At 26.3% G+C, this 19,825-nt stretch overlaps 1 protein-coding gene across 1 annotated transcript in view; it reads right to left on the reverse strand.

Annotated features, from left to right (window-relative positions):
* LOC100203526 (E3 ubiquitin-protein ligase HUWE1) overlaps positions 1-19,825 on the reverse strand; it is a 136,618-nt gene that overhangs the window by 20,433 nt on the left and 96,360 nt on the right. The window contains exons 35-47 of the mRNA XM_065800868.1: positions 16,160-16,211; positions 12,528-12,693; positions 12,385-12,445; positions 11,398-12,122; positions 11,029-11,222; positions 10,371-10,914; positions 10,100-10,165; positions 9,461-9,517; positions 8,681-8,857; positions 6,726-6,944; positions 1,990-2,154; positions 169-435; positions 1-94 (exon numbers count right to left, since the gene is read on the reverse strand). The exon at positions 1-94 is cut by the window's left edge and continues 941 nt beyond it. Of these exons, the coding sequence (XP_065656940.1) occupies positions 1-94; positions 169-435; positions 1,990-2,154; positions 6,726-6,944; positions 8,681-8,857; positions 9,461-9,517; positions 10,100-10,165; positions 10,371-10,914; positions 11,029-11,222; positions 11,398-12,122; positions 12,385-12,445; positions 12,528-12,693; positions 16,160-16,211 (2,787 nt within the window). The remainder of the gene's footprint in view (positions 95-168; positions 436-1,989; positions 2,155-6,725; positions 6,945-8,680; positions 8,858-9,460; positions 9,518-10,099; positions 10,166-10,370; positions 10,915-11,028; positions 11,223-11,397; positions 12,123-12,384; positions 12,446-12,527; positions 12,694-16,159; positions 16,212-19,825) is intronic.

Raw genomic sequence — 19,825 nt, forward strand, 5'->3', positions numbered from 1 at the left:
CTGCCTTCAATCTGACTAAATAAATCTTCTTCTAAAGAAAGGCCATCATTAGTTTGATTTATGTCATCCCCAATAAATAACTGAGCAATAGAGTCTAGAAAACAAAACAAAGGAGTAAAAAAAAAAAAAAAAAAGGTCTACTAGCAAAACTTAGTAAACAAGAAATACCTGGATTTGAATTTCCATGTATATGAATAGTGTTTCTTTGAGTAAAAACCCTTCCAGCTCCTCTGTTACCACGCGAATTCACATTTCGTGTTTCATTATTTGTTGGTCCACGACTATTTTGTTCAAGTGGCTGGTCTAATAACATAGGATGGATCAAAATTGATGAGCGATTAGCTAAAGCAGGAATTGCAGTGTCATTTTGTTCATCAAGATGGGGAATGTGAACAGTAAATGCAGGCTGTGGAAATGATATCTCAACTGTGTCACCTAGAAAAACAACAAATATTTAGCTAAAAGAAATTTGGGTTTAAATAGAACATTTTTTAAATATAAATGATAGTAAAGCTTTCATAACAACAACAACAACAGCAATAATAACAAAAAAAGTAACAAATTAAAATGCATAAATATCAATGGAAATAAAAAAAAAATTAAAATTTTAAATAGAGAAAATTGTTACTAGAAAACTAAATGAACTAGTATAAACCTAAAATTATATACTGTGTTTTATCAATAAAGAATCAAAAAAAATATTTATATATTATACATAATATATATATATATATATATATATATATATATATATATATATATATATATATATCAAAAAGCTTTACCTATAATATATATATATATATATATATATATATATATATATATATATTTATATATATATGTATATATGTATATATGTATATATATATATATATATATATATATATATTATATATATATATATATATATATATATATATATATATATATATATATATATATATATATATATATATTAGCACTTGGAATGCTTGGTCAGCATTCTGGACTAACTATTAACTTGGCTGTGTCTGAGGTCAGCAATTTTTTTCCTACCTCAGAATTTTAAAACTTAATTTTATTTATTATTCTAAATATTGAAATCAGTAAAACTAATGTTTTAATAATACTAAGTAAAATAATTAACTATAAAAAAAATTAAAAACAAATTAAAAAAAAAAAAAAAAATTAGCAAATTATATACCAATATAAAAATAATTATCAAATATATATGTTTATGTACAGATATCAATGATTATGAGCCCTTAAGATAGCTTGTTAAAATTATTTAGTTTAAAATAAATCATGAATACATCATGAAATATCATCAAATACATATAAAATATATATATATAATACATCATGAATTATCATCAAAAGTGAACTTTGGAACTCAGTTTACTTGAAACTGTATGTGGTGGAAATAATATTTCTTGTGTTTTTAGCCATCAATATATGCAAACTATAGGCCAATACATAAATAAATAGCAAATAAATACATAAACATTTAATATAAAATGTATTATACATTATAAATAGTCTTAGCAAATAACCCATGATAATATTATTATATAACAGGGTCAAGGTTGTAAAAAACTCTAAATTTTGTCTGGGTCAGAGCCCCAATCACTAACTATTTAAGTATAACAGAAGTAACAAAAGTTTTTAAGTTAATAAAAAAGTCAAGCATATTTATTTATTTTTAGCCATTTTTTTTTATTAATTAAAAATAAAAAAATAATTAACTAAAATTTTTGTTATTATAACTTTTAATTTTATATATGCATTAAATAAAAAACATAAAATATAAATTTGAATAAAAAGAAAAATAAATTGCATTTTTTGAATATAAAAAGACAATGATGATAAATAACTTGTTTAATTTTTTTGTTTAAAAAATGTCTTGTCCAGAAAGCTTCTGACATTTTTCTACAAAAAGCTAACACATAATTGCATTGAAAACAAATCAAAACCGGAAATTACATTACTAAAAAAACAACAAACAACCTCCTTCATCATCATCTTCTTCAAAAATAAATGGGCCAACAGATGCTCCAGAATTAACATTTATGACATCTTCATCTGTGTCTTCTTCGTCAGCTTCATCTTCATTAAGATTTTCCTCATCTTCATTAAGATTTTCTTCATCCTCATCCTCGTCATCATCATTATCTAAACAAGAGTTGAGGCTGGGAAAATAATACGATAAATAAAAATAAAAAACAAAGCATTTCAAAAAATTAATTATTTTTCCTTTATTATGTATTTCCTTTATTACTTTCTACAAATAAATGCATGTTTAAAGAAAGATGAAACGGATTAAAAATGAGTTTAATTATCTTCTTTTTTATTAGGTAATAATTTATATGTCGTAGTGGTGTAGTGGTAGAGCGCTCGCCTCATAAGCATGAAGTACATCACACATACATTAGGACCCATTTTCACTTATCGCCAAAAAAAAAAGTACATCACACATACATTAGGACACATTTTTACTTATTGCCAAAAGTTGGAGTTCAAGAAACATGTCTATTGAATATAATTGAGATTGCATTGAGCTTTTGATGAAAATCTTTACTATTAGGACTGAAGAGCTTTCAGTTATACAACACTTAAAGTGCCTCCTGAATATCACTAAATTTTGGGGAAACTGGATCAATTGCATTATCATCACCTTTATTTTTCTTGTCATCAGCATTATGTTATTTTGCTGCATTTTTTATATTTCATTTTTTTATTTTACATTTTTTATTTCTTCTATCAATTGTTCATCTACTAGTAAAGGTACTGTGCTCATTAAGTTTTCATCTGCAGAAATTTATCTTCATGATATCTTCATGAAAGTTTTTATTTCAAAAAGAAAGTTGAATATAATTTTTTTTATAATAATATATAAAAAAAAATTAATTTTGATTATAAATGATAACTTTTTAGACAACAATGGTATCTTTACTGAACTTTATGAATAATTAAAGGTATCCCAAACCTCCAAGACATGTTGTGTTCATTTTAAAGAGAATGATAAAAAAATTTTGGGGCTAAATTTTTTAGATTAAAACAAAAGAATAAATGAATACCAACGAAAGTTAACTTTATTATTTTAGTCGAAGCTTGCTTTCTCTGTTTTATTGTAGGTCTAAAGGTCAACATAATATATGCTGCAATCTACAGACTTGATAATTTATTCAAGTGCGTTTTTTTTTCTAAGAGTTTAAGTACATGACATCATTGATTTTTTATTGTTTGCATAATAGATCGATAATGTAAACAAGCAAAAAAGTCAATGACATCATATACTAAAACTCTTCGGAATAAAACGCACTTGAATAAATTATCAAGTCTGTAGATTGCGGCGTATATTATGAAATATCACTGAATATATTTGAATAAATATATTATGAATATTTTAAAAAATCACTGCCAACAGAACTTTTTTCTAACTTTACGAAAACTACATATTTCTGACAAAAGAAAAAAACTTAATTTTTCCATTGAAATGGAAATGATTCAATTATTTTTTTTACAAGAGATTTCAAAGAGTTTTTAAGAATCATTTTTTGTTCACTTCATTTATCTAAAAAAGCATTTCAAAAATTAATTATTTTTCCATTATTATGTATTACTTTCTACAAATAAATGAAAAAAAGATAAAAGTTTAAAGAAAGATGAAACGAATCAAAAACGAGTTTATTTATCTTCTTTTTTATTAGGTAATAATTTATATGTGGTAGTGGTGTAGTGGTAGAGCGCTCGCCTCATAAGCATGAAGTTCCAAGTTCGAACCCCACCACACCGCTGGTAATACCGCACTCAACTTGTTTCTCCACGCAGCAGTCTTGTTCGTCAAAGTTCGTGTTTCAGAGTTATAGAGTTTAGATATTGTTATAACCACAACTAAAAGTAGCCTCCTTGACTGTAGTGGCCTTGAATAGATCAATTAAAATAAAAATATATATATATATATTTACTAGCGTGTATTTATATGGAAACTTACTACTTTTAAATAAGTAAAAAAAATAAATAATTTAAATTAAATGTGCGTCATTATTAAATAAGTAAAAAGAAAAAAAAATATTAAAATTATTTAACTAATTATTACAATTGTTAGAGCTTGTTACTTTGGCGTGCAATTGCACACCTTTCTGATCAAGACTGATTATTTGTATGTGTATATAAGTGTGTGTGTGTGACCAAGACTGATGTATGTGTGTAATATATGTTTGTGTATATATACAAAAATTGCAAACCTTGTTTCTATTATTTATGATAACCCAACTGTGACATTTTTTTTGCCAACCTTTAACAGTATATATATATATATATATATATATATATATATATATATATATATATATATATATATATATATATATATATATATATATATTATATATATATATATACACACACACATACTGTATTCGACAAAATTATACTACAACCTTTTAAAATAAGATTGTCATGTAAAGTATTTGTATGCATTAATCATATTGTTGAGAGGTACTGTATTTTTGAAATGTGTTTTCATTAGTCATTTAAAATGTGCACATAAAATTAAAAATTTTGTTCATTATTTGTTGTAGAAATGAACAATTGTACAAAACATATACAAAAAATGTTGGTCAAATTTATAGCACACTCACATATACAAAAAATGTTGGTCAAATTTATAGCACACTCACATTCATTTGTAATTTTGACAGTGTGTATGATTGATGAGTACATTGATGCATTGTTGTGTATGATATTTTATTTATCTACTTGTGTCATAGTTGATTATTTAAAAAAGCAAACCTTATAACTTTTTAAAGCTTTTTGCAGTAATTTTAAAAGTAAAACATAATTAATGCAATGGGTCGCAAAGCAGTAAGCTCTGAGCGGCAACAACTTGTGAAAAACTTACTTCAACAGCAATTTAATATTGCTGATATAGCTAGAGGTACTAAAACTTCCAAAAAATACGTCTACAATATTGCTGATAAAATTAAATTGAGTTTACCAATGAAAAATTGAGCAGGTCAAGGACGTCGTAGATGCACTAATTCTACAGAAAACTGCTATATAGTGACACTTGCTAAAAAAAATTGTACCGATTCAAATAAAAAAATTGCTATGGAGTTGAATGTTGCAAAAGAAAAAACCAAATTGTTTCAATCTAGGGCTGTGGAGTTGGAGTCGCAACATTTTTAGTGGAGTCGAATTCGCTCAACAAAATCGTGACTCTGACTCCAATAGTAAAACTTGGTAATGCATGTGCACATACAAAATATTCAATTAACCTTATATTCATATTAAACCTTCAAAGAACTTTTCATAAATTTGGCAAAAAATTTTATTTTAAATTATCGCGTAATATTTTTTAAAGAATTCAAAGAACTTTTCAAAAATTTTGCTTTGGAGTCGGAGATGGAGTCATTCTCTAAAAATTTCAACGATTGGAGTCAGTTCTTTTTTTTAGGACTTTACACCCGTTTCAATTGATCCTTTACTTTAATATTCATGGCCTTTGAATTAAACTTTCATTTGTTGAATCTGACTTTATTTAAAATTCACCAGAACTACTGACTCTTTGTAATATAAATATAGCAGTTTTGAATCTTTAGAATTGTAAAAATTCCAATAGCCAAATGCTTGAAATTAGTCAGGTGTCACTCATAGTTACAAACTAGTCAATGGAGTGACACCTATAAACATAAAAGCACAAATAAACAAAAAAAAAGAAAAGAAAAAGACTATTTAAGCGATAAAAATAAATAAAAATTAAAGGAAACAGAAAAAAGGAAAACAAGAAAATCAAAAAAAAGTAATAAATAGTTTTCTTTGGTGATGAAAATCTGGGGAAACGAATATAGTCATTTAAATTCATCAGCTTGACCATTAGTTATAAAGCTTTTCAAGCAATAAGCTTTGTCGATGTCTCATTTCTATCAGAAAATATCTACTTGATAACAAAATAAAGCTTATGAAGACTTTTACTGAGGATCTCACTAGAACGCAATTTAGACAATAATTGTCTTTGGCAAACTAACCCCCCCCCCCAAAAAAAAAAATTTAGTTGTTTCCTACTAAAAAATATTGCAATATTGTTGATACTTCTATATTCCACAAAGTTGCATCCTTATACTGTAACTAATCTATCATGCTAAAAAAATATTTTAATTTATTTTATCCCTTTAAGTCTTCTTTGGTATTGATAGCTAGATTGTTTTCTTCAGTTTACTAAGAATCCATGTAAAAACATGGATTCTTAGTAAACTGAAGGTGCAGATTGAAAATTGTTAAATACAACTTTTACATCTTGCTTAGATTTTAGTATATGGTTCAACAAATAGCGTCACAAGTTCAACACCATTTATTTTTTAATTTTGACAGAAAGATTGATAGCTTGCAGCCTTGTTGACAGTAAAATATTTTGTGTCTTTAGCTGAATAATATTAAAATATGGGTAAGCCTTACAAAAAGTACCACATAATATTTTAATTTAATTTATTTTTAAAATATTAAACATGAGCATGCGAATTGGTCAAAAAACTAACATTTATTCTTGAATTTTAGTGACCATGGAACTCTGAGCATGCTGACTGACTTATGAAGTACTTTAAAGGGAAAAATAAGGAACTTTAAAACTTTTAAATTTTAAACCCAGTCTTCATGTTAAATGATAGGCAGGACATCAATTTATTCTGACAAAAATTAGTCAGAATAAAGGGAGGAAAATAAAAATAAAAAAATTAAAAACTTACCTAAATCATCTTCCATCTGTGAATCATTTCCTTGATTTTCTGTAATATTACCAAATTGAATCTCATCATCTATATCATCCTGTCCAACTTGAATCTCTAACTCAATCTGGTTGTTTGATGTTCTGTCAGCATTGTTCGGAGCATCTTCATCACCGCTATCATTGTTAACATTGTCATCTAAAGTTACAAACATGTTGGCATGTTGATCAGAATCAGTACCTGTTAAAAAATATTTATAAAATAGTTTAATTTATTTTACAAAAACTACTATTTTATAAAAACTCTAATTATTATTTTAAAGTTAAATTTTATTCTTTGATTTTATTTATTTCAACTTTATTAATACTTTTTCATGCAAATATAAAAAGTAAAAAATTTCAAGTAAAAAGTTTTGATTGATTATAAATCCGTTGACCCATTAAAAACTAGATTAGGTACCTAAGTAAATCACTAGCAATTTAAAAATTAAAAATACAGCTTGAAAATAACAACAAAAATAAAATTACAAATAAAAATTACAAACAATCCCTTGTGCACCTCACGACCTTGCAAAGTTAAAATCTAATTAGAGAGATGGTATACTTTGACAGAGAGATGTGCGTATGAGGGGTAGAGAGGATCAAGTTCTGCGAGTTATAAGTAATTGAATCTTTTAATGTTTTTTTATTTTTGGCTATTTAACTCGTATATAATAATATTTTTACTTTTAATTATATATAAGTGACTTATTTCTTTTTTTTAAATGTACTTCTAACTATTTTAAATATATTAGAATATTGAACTAAATTAAGCACCTAATAAAATAGCTTTAGACTATCAGAATAGGCTAGGTTTAGATGCCACCAAATTAAAATGAGCCTAACAAAATCATTTCAATTACCAACTTAAAATATTAAAAAAGTTGAATTCCTCAATCCAGAAATAAAACCACAAGAACTACTGGGCACTAGTAACAACATCAAAATGGCTAGTTAAAAAATTCATTACTATTTATAGTATCCAGTTTGAATCTTTCTTTTAATTTTTTAAAAAATTGGTTTTGTAGTTAAAAAAAACAAAACAACAAACTAAAAAAATACAAACAACAATGCAGTAAACAACAGGGTGTCTGCCATTATTTTAAGGTGGATTTCCTGACTTTTTCCCTGATCCACTACCTGTTTTTGATTTAATTCAAAGTTACCCAAACTTAACTTCAGAATTATTAGACGAGGATTTTTTTAGAAAAAGGCACTTTAACTGCAAAAATATTAATACAAGCCACATTTTAAGTATCAAGAGAAGTTCATAAAACTATCTGCTGAATAAAATTTTTTATTGCGTGTACAATATACAATCAACTTAAGTTATGTAAGTTTGATGAAGAGCCATTTTCCCTAATTTCTCCCTAATTTTTTTAAAATTTATCCTGATTTCCCAAATGTTTTTTTTTTTTGCAGATACGTTAATCCCCTGACTTTTCCCTGATCAGGCAGACAACCTAAACAAGCACCAAATATTTTTTAACAGTTTTTTGCTTTTTAAAAAACTACAAAATTAAAAAATCACATCACATTGTAGCTTGTAGTAAGTGAAAACAGGACACCAAACAAATGTCAATAATTACCATACATATTTTTACTGATTTTGAAACTTTCATTATTATTGAAAATAGGGTTCAAAAGTCCTAAAAAAGGACTCTTGGGTTTAGAGTTTAATATACACTATTTTTAATGGCATACGATATGGCAAATACATATGACTTTTATGGCAAATACACAACTTTTATATAAAATAAAAAATTAATAGTCTATAAAAAATGTATTACAAGATGTAAGAAAATGTAGTTAAGTTGGGATCTTAAGTACCACTTTTATATTACAAATTTCATTAATATGTATCATAACAAATTCCATTAAAATCTAATGAAAAAGTAAGGAGTTATTATAAATAAGAAGCTAGGAACAAGATATTACCTTCACTAACTTCTGACATTGTATCCAAGTTATTTCCATCTTGATCTAATGAACTATCTGAATCATCATTTAAGTCTGTACCATCACCAACATTGGTTTCAAAAACTATTTCTTGTTCAACCCCATTATCACCTGAACGCTCAGTTACAAGAGTCTCACCAAGAATATCAGAAGTTCCTATAAAATAAAATAATTATTTAATATAAGTAAAATTATTCCACTTTTATTGAACAGTTATTAGAACAACATTGTTGTCAAAACAACATCGATGTCAGAACATTGGCTGTTGTCAGAACAACATTGTTGGCAGAGCAACATTGTGGGCAGAGCCACCAGTTGTACAATCTAGTCAAGCAACAGCCTAATTTAAAAATCCAAAACACAAACCTCAACTGATATATATAAAGTCCTCACATATCCATACAAAATTTAATTTCTTAATATCTGTAATACCTGAATAAAATCTGATTTAATATCTGAATACCTGAGGTTATATCTGCATAAAATCTGATTTAAAATTGTACATTAAACATGGATCCACACTTGTGTGGTCTGGACAGGTTTCCATAATGTTTTTTATTTATTTTAATAAAACAATAAGTTGAAGTAGTTTTTTACAACCTTTTAGTTTAGAAAATTAACAATTAGCTACTATATAGCAAAAGTTAGTGACAGTTATAAGGTTAAAACATATTTTTAAAATATTTTCTTAGAGAATATCCACTTAAAAAATAGTAGGTTTTGTGAAGTACTCACATGAACAAAACAAAAAATACATACCATTTGATGTAAGAATTTCATTGATTACCCCTTCTAAATTGTTATAAAAACTTTGAGCTAAAAATTGAAAACAATTTTAATATTAAATCATATTAATCAAATAAATATCACAACTAAAACTAAACATAACTAAAAGTAAATACCATGCTAGAAATGTCCAAACTAGTATAAATAATATTATTCATAATTATTTTTAAAACTGTATATTTACGATTAAAAAGCTCAAGTTAGACAGAGGTAATGTAACAAATTTAAAGGAAACTTAACTATTAAATAATTGTCATAAATATTATTGCTACAGTTCTCCTAATAAATGAGATCTTTAGAGAACTTCTGTAACTTTTCTACTTCCTCTTCCGGAACCTTAGATCCCAAACCCCAAAGTTTATTCTTAAGATTAATACACAAGATTATATTTAAAGATAATTTATTTGCATTACATTTAGTGTATTTAGATTTTATCAAATTATTCAAGGTAAAACCTAAAATATTTGAGTGCTTAATAATAGAGAAAAGAAACTTTATACTTAACACAAACAGATAATGAAGTTTAAAAAAAATTAAATTTGAAAGTCTGTAACTTGAAGTTTAGATTTTGAATGATAAAACTCTAATTTAAATTTTTTGTTAAAAACTCACTTGAAGTTTGATTTCCAACATCTACATCTAATGATTGAGATGCTACATTTGTAGTTTCCACTGATGCTAAATTTAAACTAATAGTATTATTAATAATATCATTTATTCTAATCAACTTCTTTCATAACACACCAACATTTACTGTAATCATGTATTACCATACATAACCAAATATAACTTTATATATACCATATATACCAAATATAAAATATATATACCATAAAAAAAATAAAGAATAAAAATTATCACAGAAAAAGTATTTTAGACTTACATGCATCAAGAACTGTTGAGGTTTCTTCCTTTGGTTCCTTCAGCATACTTTTTGCAGGTTGAACAATTTGATTAGATGCTAGATTTGTTAGCTTTTCTAATGGTTTTAGCATTGCATTAACTGTTGTTACCAAATCTTGACTTGATAGATCAAGACTATGTGTACATCGCGCTAGATCTGCAATTAAACCTCGTTTGATTAAAATTTTTACAAACCCAATATTCTGCACAGGTGGTTGAGATGTAAATGATATTGGTGCAGCTGACTCAACCATTAGTGTTACAAGATTAAAGAGCGCCTGTAGACGCAAATGTTTGACTTTACATTCTGGAAGCATTAAAGCTCTCATGTAAGATGCTTTTAGTTCGTCAACAAACACACTTTCTATATCAGTGTTATGCCAGTATGTCCCAACATATGATAAAAGTGCGCGAGCTAATGTGGAAATATTACTAGATTTAGTTGTGGCCTTTATAGGATCAGAATCTTTGACAGTAGGTGGTAACAAATAGTCAAAAAAAAAAGCAAGAAACGGGCCATTTACCTATAAAGTAAAATATTACTATATGTAAGAAAAAAAGTAAAATCATAAAATATAAATTCAACATTGAATTGTTCTGAACTAAAAATAACTAAGCATCTAATTTACAAAACTCACCACCATATTGTTTGGAACAGGAGGGCCATCATCAGGATGATGATAACTAAACTCAACAACTAATTTAGCAACTGCAGCATAACTTTTCACAAGCTCAGTCAACAAACGAATTATACAAGCTTCTGAAAGCAATGGCTTTGTTGATGTTTCTGTATTTGACAATGCAGGAATTTCCAACAAGGGAGCAGGTTGAACTAAAATTAAAAAAACAAAACAATTAAACTTTTGAAATTTCTTTCACAAAGCAGAGAAAAAACTTAAACCACAAACACATTCATAAATGAAACCAATAAATAATAGAAAATGAATAGAAAATAAATAGAAAATGAAAATAATAAATAATAGTCAACCAATAAAATAAAAACACACCATTCGCTATTTCATCTTCATCAACATTTTCTCCTCTTAGCCTACGAACAAGTAAAGTCTGCGGCGATGAAACTTTTTTTACTTCAGGGGTTGGTAATAGATTTATAGTTGGTGTTGCTGATACATTGTCTAATGACAAAAGATGGCGCTCAATAAGAGAATTTAAAAGCTTCACAACTAAATGCTCCATTTCAGGATTACTTTCAACAGTTCCATCTAAGCCTAAACTTTTTATTTCCTGAGGAACTTTTACTATTTGAGCTGAATTAGGTGGGATTGATTCTTCAAGTTGGTTGCGTCCACGAGAACTTGGCAGTAGTAGTTTTGCAACTTTCATAGTTGTTTCAATGTAAAGATTTGTGTTACGACAAGCAATAGGTCCCAATGCACGAAGTAAGTAGTGAAGCTCACGTGCCCCTAAAGAATTTTGACCTACTCCACAGAACATGTTTGGAATACCATTATTACAAGCTGTGACGACAGCTCGTTCAACAGCATGTTTCATTGTTTCAACACTTTCAACAATATGCCTCAACAGCAAAACCATCAATGGAATAGCACCAGGAAAACTTGAGGTTTCTTTTAAATTGAGAAGATGCTGAATGCCTCCTTTGTTAGCAAATATTTTAGCTAGTTTAAAAACACGAGTTAGTCTCAACAACATTCGTATAGCTGCATTTAATACATCAGGAGCTATTGGTATACATATAAGGTCTACCAAATTGCTAATTTTAATAAAAATAACAACATAAATAAAAAACAGAATCAAAATTTAACCTAAATATAAAACTAAGAGTTTTACAACAACTTTTTTATTATTGTACACAAGCATATCATATATTTATATTAAAAACATAACCATTTTATATTAAATATCATTAATTTAATTAATTCTATTATTTATTTTATCAAAAACAAACTATTTAAACCAAGTAAAAAAAAAATAAATTGAAATGAATAAAATAATCTTAAAAGTATCAGAAATACCTCAGCAATTCTTCATTTTGATATTCAGATAACCCAGTAATTTCATCCTCTTTTGATTTTACTATGAAATAGAAAAATCAGAAATATTCATAAGAAAAAAATTAGATGAACTTGAGCAAAATAGAATAGTTACTAAAACCTACAAGTTTTTTTCCGATCACTTATATCTGCTTTTCTTTTTGCACCTTTTGACTTTTCAATTTTTTTCGTACCACATTCTATCGACACAACAGACTCAGAGTCTTCAATCTTGGGACTAAGCATAACATCAAGCATGATTGGTCGACGATTTCCAGTTTCTTCATTTATCTAACACATAAACCATTTATATATGTATGTGTATATATATATATATATATATATATATATATATATATATATATATATATATATATATATATATATATATATATATATATAGTGTTCTTTGTAAAGTCAATTTAACTTAAGTTCTATGTAAAGTCATAATTTCTTTAATTTAACTTAAGTACACTTCAATTTTTCACAAAAAGAAAACAAAGATTATTGAAAAAATCGATTACTATCATAAACTAAACCCTTCAATAAATCAAGTTGCATTTAAAAATGACTATTCCAATTTCAAGGTAAGTTTGTCAAAGTTTTTTAGTCTGAAACCTAAGTGCTGCATTACAACTAATGTGTCAAATACTCACAATGTATGTGCATGCATAGACCACCAAAATAAAAGATTTTCTAATAGATGCAATTAGGTGGAATAGAAGTTATAAAGTTTTTGCAACTTTAATTGTTTGTTCTCTTGATAATACGGAGTCAATGCTGCACCAATGTTAACTATGCCCTGGTATTGAAGCATTAAAAGTTTGTTTAGTGCATGAGTTTATGGACTATAAGCTAAAAAGAAGACGTAGTATTTAAGCAATGACAGAGTACTGACCATACGAAAACTACTGTTACAATCATTGCCACTAGATAAATTTAATGATTTATTATTCAACAGCATTGAAAACCTTACTATACATTTACATATTTCAAAAATGCAAGTAGATACTTGAAAAACTGTAAAAAAAAAATCTAAACCAAATCTAAAACTGTAAAAAAAATCTAAACACAAAAGTCACTGTTCAATTTTTACCATTGTAGTTTATTTTCAAGAGAAAACATTTCTCAAACAAAAATCTTTTTGTTGCTTTTAAGATGTTGATCATGACATAGGGTGTTAATAAGATTCAGATATAGATATAGTTAGATATATTAAAGAAAATAAACCTTATGTATGTGTGAAGTATTTTTAAAAACTCTATCAACCTTTGTCATCACAGTAGAGACTCAGATTTAAATGCTGAGTGGATAAATGAATGAATATTTTTTGTTACTAGCAATAGTAAATCCCGCTTTGATAGTATAGGTGGAGCTCTTAAAAATCTAGTTTGACAAGAATGTCTAAATCAGGAAACAAATGGGCAGTTTTTGGATGTTAATTTAATGTAATCTTTTTGTAAAGCCGAATATAACTGGCATTTGTTATAAATTATTTTCCAAGGACCAAACTCCATACACATACTACTACATACAATAATACACATACTACTACATACAAAAAAGTGTGAATACACATAAGTATTTGATATTTCAAAAAATAAAAATAAAAAAGAGATTTCATTAAACATCAAAAATTTGAAAAATATTCTATGATGAATTTTGGTGGGTAGGGATTGGTGAAAATATAAATGAACTTGATATAAAAGTCAGATTCATGCATCCACATGAACCAGTTAAAAATTTTTTTTTGGCAAATAAGAAATGATGAGTGCTGGGTACTTAACTCCAAAGTTATATGCATAATTTCAATACCCACAACATAACTTATTTAGATTTCAAGAATATGAGTAGTTGGTTATAAAAAAATGTTTAAAAATTTGTTGTGGTTTTATTTGCATATATTTTTATAATTTCGTTTTTGTCTTTTTTTTCTTCTTCCCCCCAATATGTTGGGGTTGGGGGAAGTTATGGCAGGGGTTGAGAAGTGGGGAAGTTAAGGGAGGTTATAAAACTACAAAAATCAACAATTAGTTGACAACTCCAAGAACAAAAATTTACAAGTCAACAACTTTGAATAAAATTGTAAATTTCAAATTTCAAAAATTAATAAATGGGTGACAATTCCAAAAATCAATAATCTACTGGTCAATAATTGTTAAAAAATTAGATCAACGAGGCATTTCTTGAGACTATCAAGTCTTTAGGGTAGTATTTTTTGAATTACTCAAGCAAAAAGCTATTTGGTTTCCAATTTATAGGACCATTCTTTGAACCATTATCAAGATAATTGAAACTTTTGCAATTATCATTTATTTAATGTGGACTGCAAATAATGTAAAAATAAAACAACTCTGAGACATATTGGTGACAAAATCTTTGTTGTTGTTGATGATTCTATGTGACCCTCTAAATTTTTCTTCTCAGAGCTTTAACACACAGAAATAACATATAGGTAGCATTCTCATCCCAGAACATTGAGCACAGAGTTTGATCCATTTTCAGTAACTGTGTATTCTAACCAAAATATAATAGAAAAAAATAATACTAAAAAAAACAAAAAACTAATTCACTCTCAACAACTATTATTTAAGTAGGGAGTAAAGGAGTTACCAGTAAACAAAAAATTTAAAAGTTAAAAAGCAATAAAACTTTAGACTGATGAATTAAAAAACTTAAAAATACACAAATCAGGAAAACATGAAGATAGGCAAGAGTTTCAAAGCATTAGCATGTGAAAAAACACAACTAGAAAAATAAGTTTTTAGAGCATGGAGGGACAAATACAATAGCAGCAAATAACCGAGTTCAAGAAAGTGAAATCAAAAAGTTATTTTTTTTAAAGAGTGTTTATAGTTGTGTCCCCTGTAAATAGAACTACCTTAGATGCAAGACTGTCAGAAAATTCAATACAAGATGGAACCTTGTGGTACCCCAGAAGTTATTTGAAATGAAGAAAAGTGTTGGCTTTTAAGGATGATTTTAATACCGTTGTTAGATAAAAATGATTTAATAATTTTAAAACCATTTTCAGATATATATATGAAGTAAGACACTATATGAAGTAAGTTTATGAAGCTTATGTAAGCAAGCTTATGAAGCTTATGAAGCTCATGTAAGTAAGCTTATGAAGCTTAGTAAACTTATGAAGAAGACCAGTATGACAGACTTTATTGAAAGCTTTTGCTATGCTAAGAGCAAGAGCCCTTGCTTTGTCTAAAATGCACAATAAAATCTTTCTGTTATAACAGTAAATAAAATTGTCGAAAACCACTTGTCGAACAAGAGGAGTTCAACACTAATTAAAAGTTTACTTAATAACATGAAAAAATCATAGCAGACATTAAAAAACAATAAGGAAAGATCATAGTAGACATTAAAAAATAATTGTGACATATCGTTACAAAGAAATTTCTAATAATTGATTTTACATTAATGCTCTTTCAAATGAAAGAATATAACATTAAAAAAGGCATTACAAAGTTAGAAATCAATTACTAATAACCGATTCTTTGTGTGATTTGTTTGCACAAAACATATAGTCAAAATCGCATTGAGTTTTCACTATTTGGATGACCCATTATTAGTTTGAAGACTTTTATTACAATGAGATAAATTAAATATACAAATTATAACACAAAATAAACATTCTTTTTTAAAGGAATAACTTTAAACACATTTACTTTATTATTACTTATATTAACATATTATGTTAAAAAGTAAATTTTTTAATAATAAACATTTTATTATAACTTACTTGCACAAGTGTATTGAAAAGAACCATGTACTTTCTTCTGCCAGAAGTAAACCTGAAATAGTATATATGAAATAGTATATATGATTGCTTCCTGTAATTTTATATGAGAACATTTATGAATCATTGGATAATCTACTAATGTATGTTGAAACATTTTATCTAGTCAAAAAGTTGAAACATTTTATCTAGTCAAAAAGACTAAAAAATCAGTATTACATTGACAAACTGATTCAGTACTGTATTATTGCAGTCAATATTACATCGATCTTGACCTACCTAATTAATATATGGCCTTCTATTCTGCTTAAATCAAATGAAAATTGAAGACCATCAATATTTTAGCATGGAGAAGCTTTATCAAAATCTTCTAATTATAGCGTATAAAACTTCAATTCAGTAAATCTAGGATCAAAAGCATAGCATCTAGCATAAGATCTAAAATAATGCATTGGATAGATCATAATTATGCATTATGCATAATTATGCATTGGAACCTCTGCACTTTTTAAAGAAAAGAAAATACTTATGTTATATAAATTCTGTTTTTGTTTATTAGTTCTGATTTGTGTCCCTAGTTATTGATGGTAAAACACACTTCTTTATTTTCTAAAAAATAATAGTTTGAAAAAGCTGTGGGTAAGATTTGTAAATAGAAATTAATAGTCACCAAATCAATTGGCATATCATCTGTAATCTGTATAAAAAAATTTTGAAGAAAATTTTATACATATAAGGAGCATCAGAAAAAAGATTTTGTTTGTTACATAATATAAAGCTTGTTTTAACAATATACCTTTCAAGCATAGCTATTATTTACCTTAGGTGATATCAAAATAAAGATAATCACTAACTAAAAGAATGCTTCAGGAGTATAAATATAATTTTTTATCCAATATTATTATAGATGTGAACTCTGTTTAAGAAGCAGACTCACCAATAAAGTTCGAAATTAGGTTTTTGTTGATGCACAATAATCAAATTTGCAAAATAAATATATTCTAATGTTCAATTTTCAAAAAAAAAAAAAAATTTACACACTTGTGTTTCTTTCAGCTGGTGATTTTCTTGGTTCAGATATCAACAGAAAAAAAAACACTAGTTACCTGGTATATTTTAGGACAAGACTTTATTTTAGAAGTTTATGCAGCAAAATAAATTGTTTTGCTAATGCTCTTAAATGTATAAAAAATTTTTAAAAGTATTTTAAACGGATCACAGATAATTTGGTCATAGTCAAATAACTTTAGTTTACAACTCTCTTTTAAAGTTCTCAATCCATCATCTTTTGGAAAAACAAAACTTGGATTTAATTTATTAAAAATATAATTAGAGGTAGAAACAGCAACATTTATAACCTATATTTATTTTCTACTCATAAAAAAAGATACAAGCATAAAAAAGTTTAGTAAAAATTTCTTGTGCCAGATTTACTAAATCAAAATTATATAATTAAAATGTTTTAAAAAAGTTCATCCTAGCTACAAAACTAACGTTTTTGCACTGGCCTTCTATTTTTATTTGATTTAAGCAGAAGACTGTTCAAGCAGACAACGCATTGACAAAACTTTGATAAAAACTATCTATATTAGAAAGCACCAATCATTGGATTAATTGTTACTAATTTTTTTTAGTTTAATACTTTAATAACACTTAAGATAATATTTATCAAATTCTGACACTGTTATTATCTTTTGAACATTTTATAGATTTTTCTTTTTTGCCAGACAACATAACTCTTGTAATTTACAAAAAAAAAAAAAAAATTAATGACTAATTTAGACTCTTTTTGACTCAACATTATCTTTTGGTTTAAGCTATTAAGAAGGATTCTAGCGATTCCAGTTATTATATTCTAGCAATTTCAGTTGTTGTATTTCAATCTTGACCTATTTTATTCTTGTTTTTATGCAGATAGTTACATGTTTTTTTTCTCCTACTTTCAGGAAAGTGTTAATCCTGTATCAAAAACAGCAGTAGCATGCTGTTTTGAGAACTGATTAGTGTTTAGAAATGTGATTTCTGTCAGAGATAAAACATATGCAGCAGTATGTACAGCAGAAATTACAATCAAACATACAACTGTTTTGACCATGCTTAAGGTTGTCGAGGAGGTACCGAGGAGGTAGAACGAGGAGGTACCACCAACCAAATTTTTTTCCTAGAATAAGCCCTGATTCATATATATTTTAACTACTTGATTTTTGTTTATTTAAATCAAACACTTTGTAATACTTTAAACTCGACACATAGAGTATATTTAGTGTAACAAAGCCTTATGTTAGAAGCCTTTTGAAGGGAACTTACTTATTTGTTATAGATTATAAAATAATTTTTCATCAATCTTAAGTACAGATTGGTGTTTGAGTATAAACAAATTTTGTAAAAGTTTGTACAAGTTCTTATTTTAATTATCAACTAAAGCAAGAAATAGCTTTTAAAACTTTTGTTGTTTGCATTATTTACATCTAGACATTTGCTTTTTACTTGCATTGTATAGTAATAACAAAACCTTTCTACAAATGGTTTAATTTTTCTTCTTGATAGCTAAAAAACTTTAATGACTAAAATCTTTTGTAAACTTAAAAATGGAATTCAATTAACTTTTTACAAAAAAAAAAAATTCTAAATACTGCAAATAATCAGTTTAAATGAAATGCTGGAATAAATGACACTTGTTATGTATATATTCTTGTAATAATAATGTAACAAACATATGCTCAACATGACAAATCTACAAAAGTGCAAACTTTTGTAAAAAAAAAAAAGACAGAAAAATGAATGTCACATATGCTATATTTTTGCATATGCAAATGTTGGCGTTTGCTTAAAAATTTTAAAAGCACACGCATTACTTCAGCAATTTTTTTCTAAATAATTATGCGATTGATAGTTTTTATTTATTATAAAAAACACATATTTATGATAAAAACAAACAAACAATTAAATACTAAAGTTTAAAACACATTTTAATGACTTTAAAAGAAACCATGCTAAATCATGATTATTTCTTTCCATAGAGTTACTATTAAGTAAAATAACTAAGTACGCTATCAAAGATAGTAATTATGCTTTAGTGTGGTTTTTGCATGTGTTAACAAAAGCATAGAAAATTTTTACTTAAAATGAATGCATTTGCAATTATTTTAAAAGAAACCATGCTTAAACATTACAATTACTTTTTCTATCGAGTGCTTTTTTAATTTTCTTATCTTTCTTAAAGTAAAGTAATGTTTATTTGCATATTAAAAACACTTTTAAAATGTTTGAAAAGAATATTTAAGTTTTGCTGAAATATATATAATCTAATGGAGAATATATAGAACTAAAATTATATAATATGTTTATATTATATATATATATATATATATATATATATATATATATATATATATATATATATATATATAAATATATATTATATAATAATATTATATATTAATATATTAATATATATATATATATATATATATTAATATATATTATATAATAATATTATATAATAATGTATATATTATATAATAATATTATATAATATGTTTATTATAGTTTTTATTTTTTGTTCATTAATTTGCGGACACTTTGCAAACAGGGCCAGCAATGCTGGAGAAGGGGTCCAAGGGCTCCCTCCCACTTTTTTTCTAAAGGACCTCCTTCTTTTTATTTTTT

The sequence above is a fragment of the Hydra vulgaris genome, chromosome 07 (genome assembly GCF_038396675.1).
Source record: "Hydra vulgaris chromosome 07, alternate assembly HydraT2T_AEP".
Lineage (NCBI taxonomy): Eukaryota > Metazoa > Cnidaria > Hydrozoa > Anthoathecata > Hydridae > Hydra > Hydra vulgaris.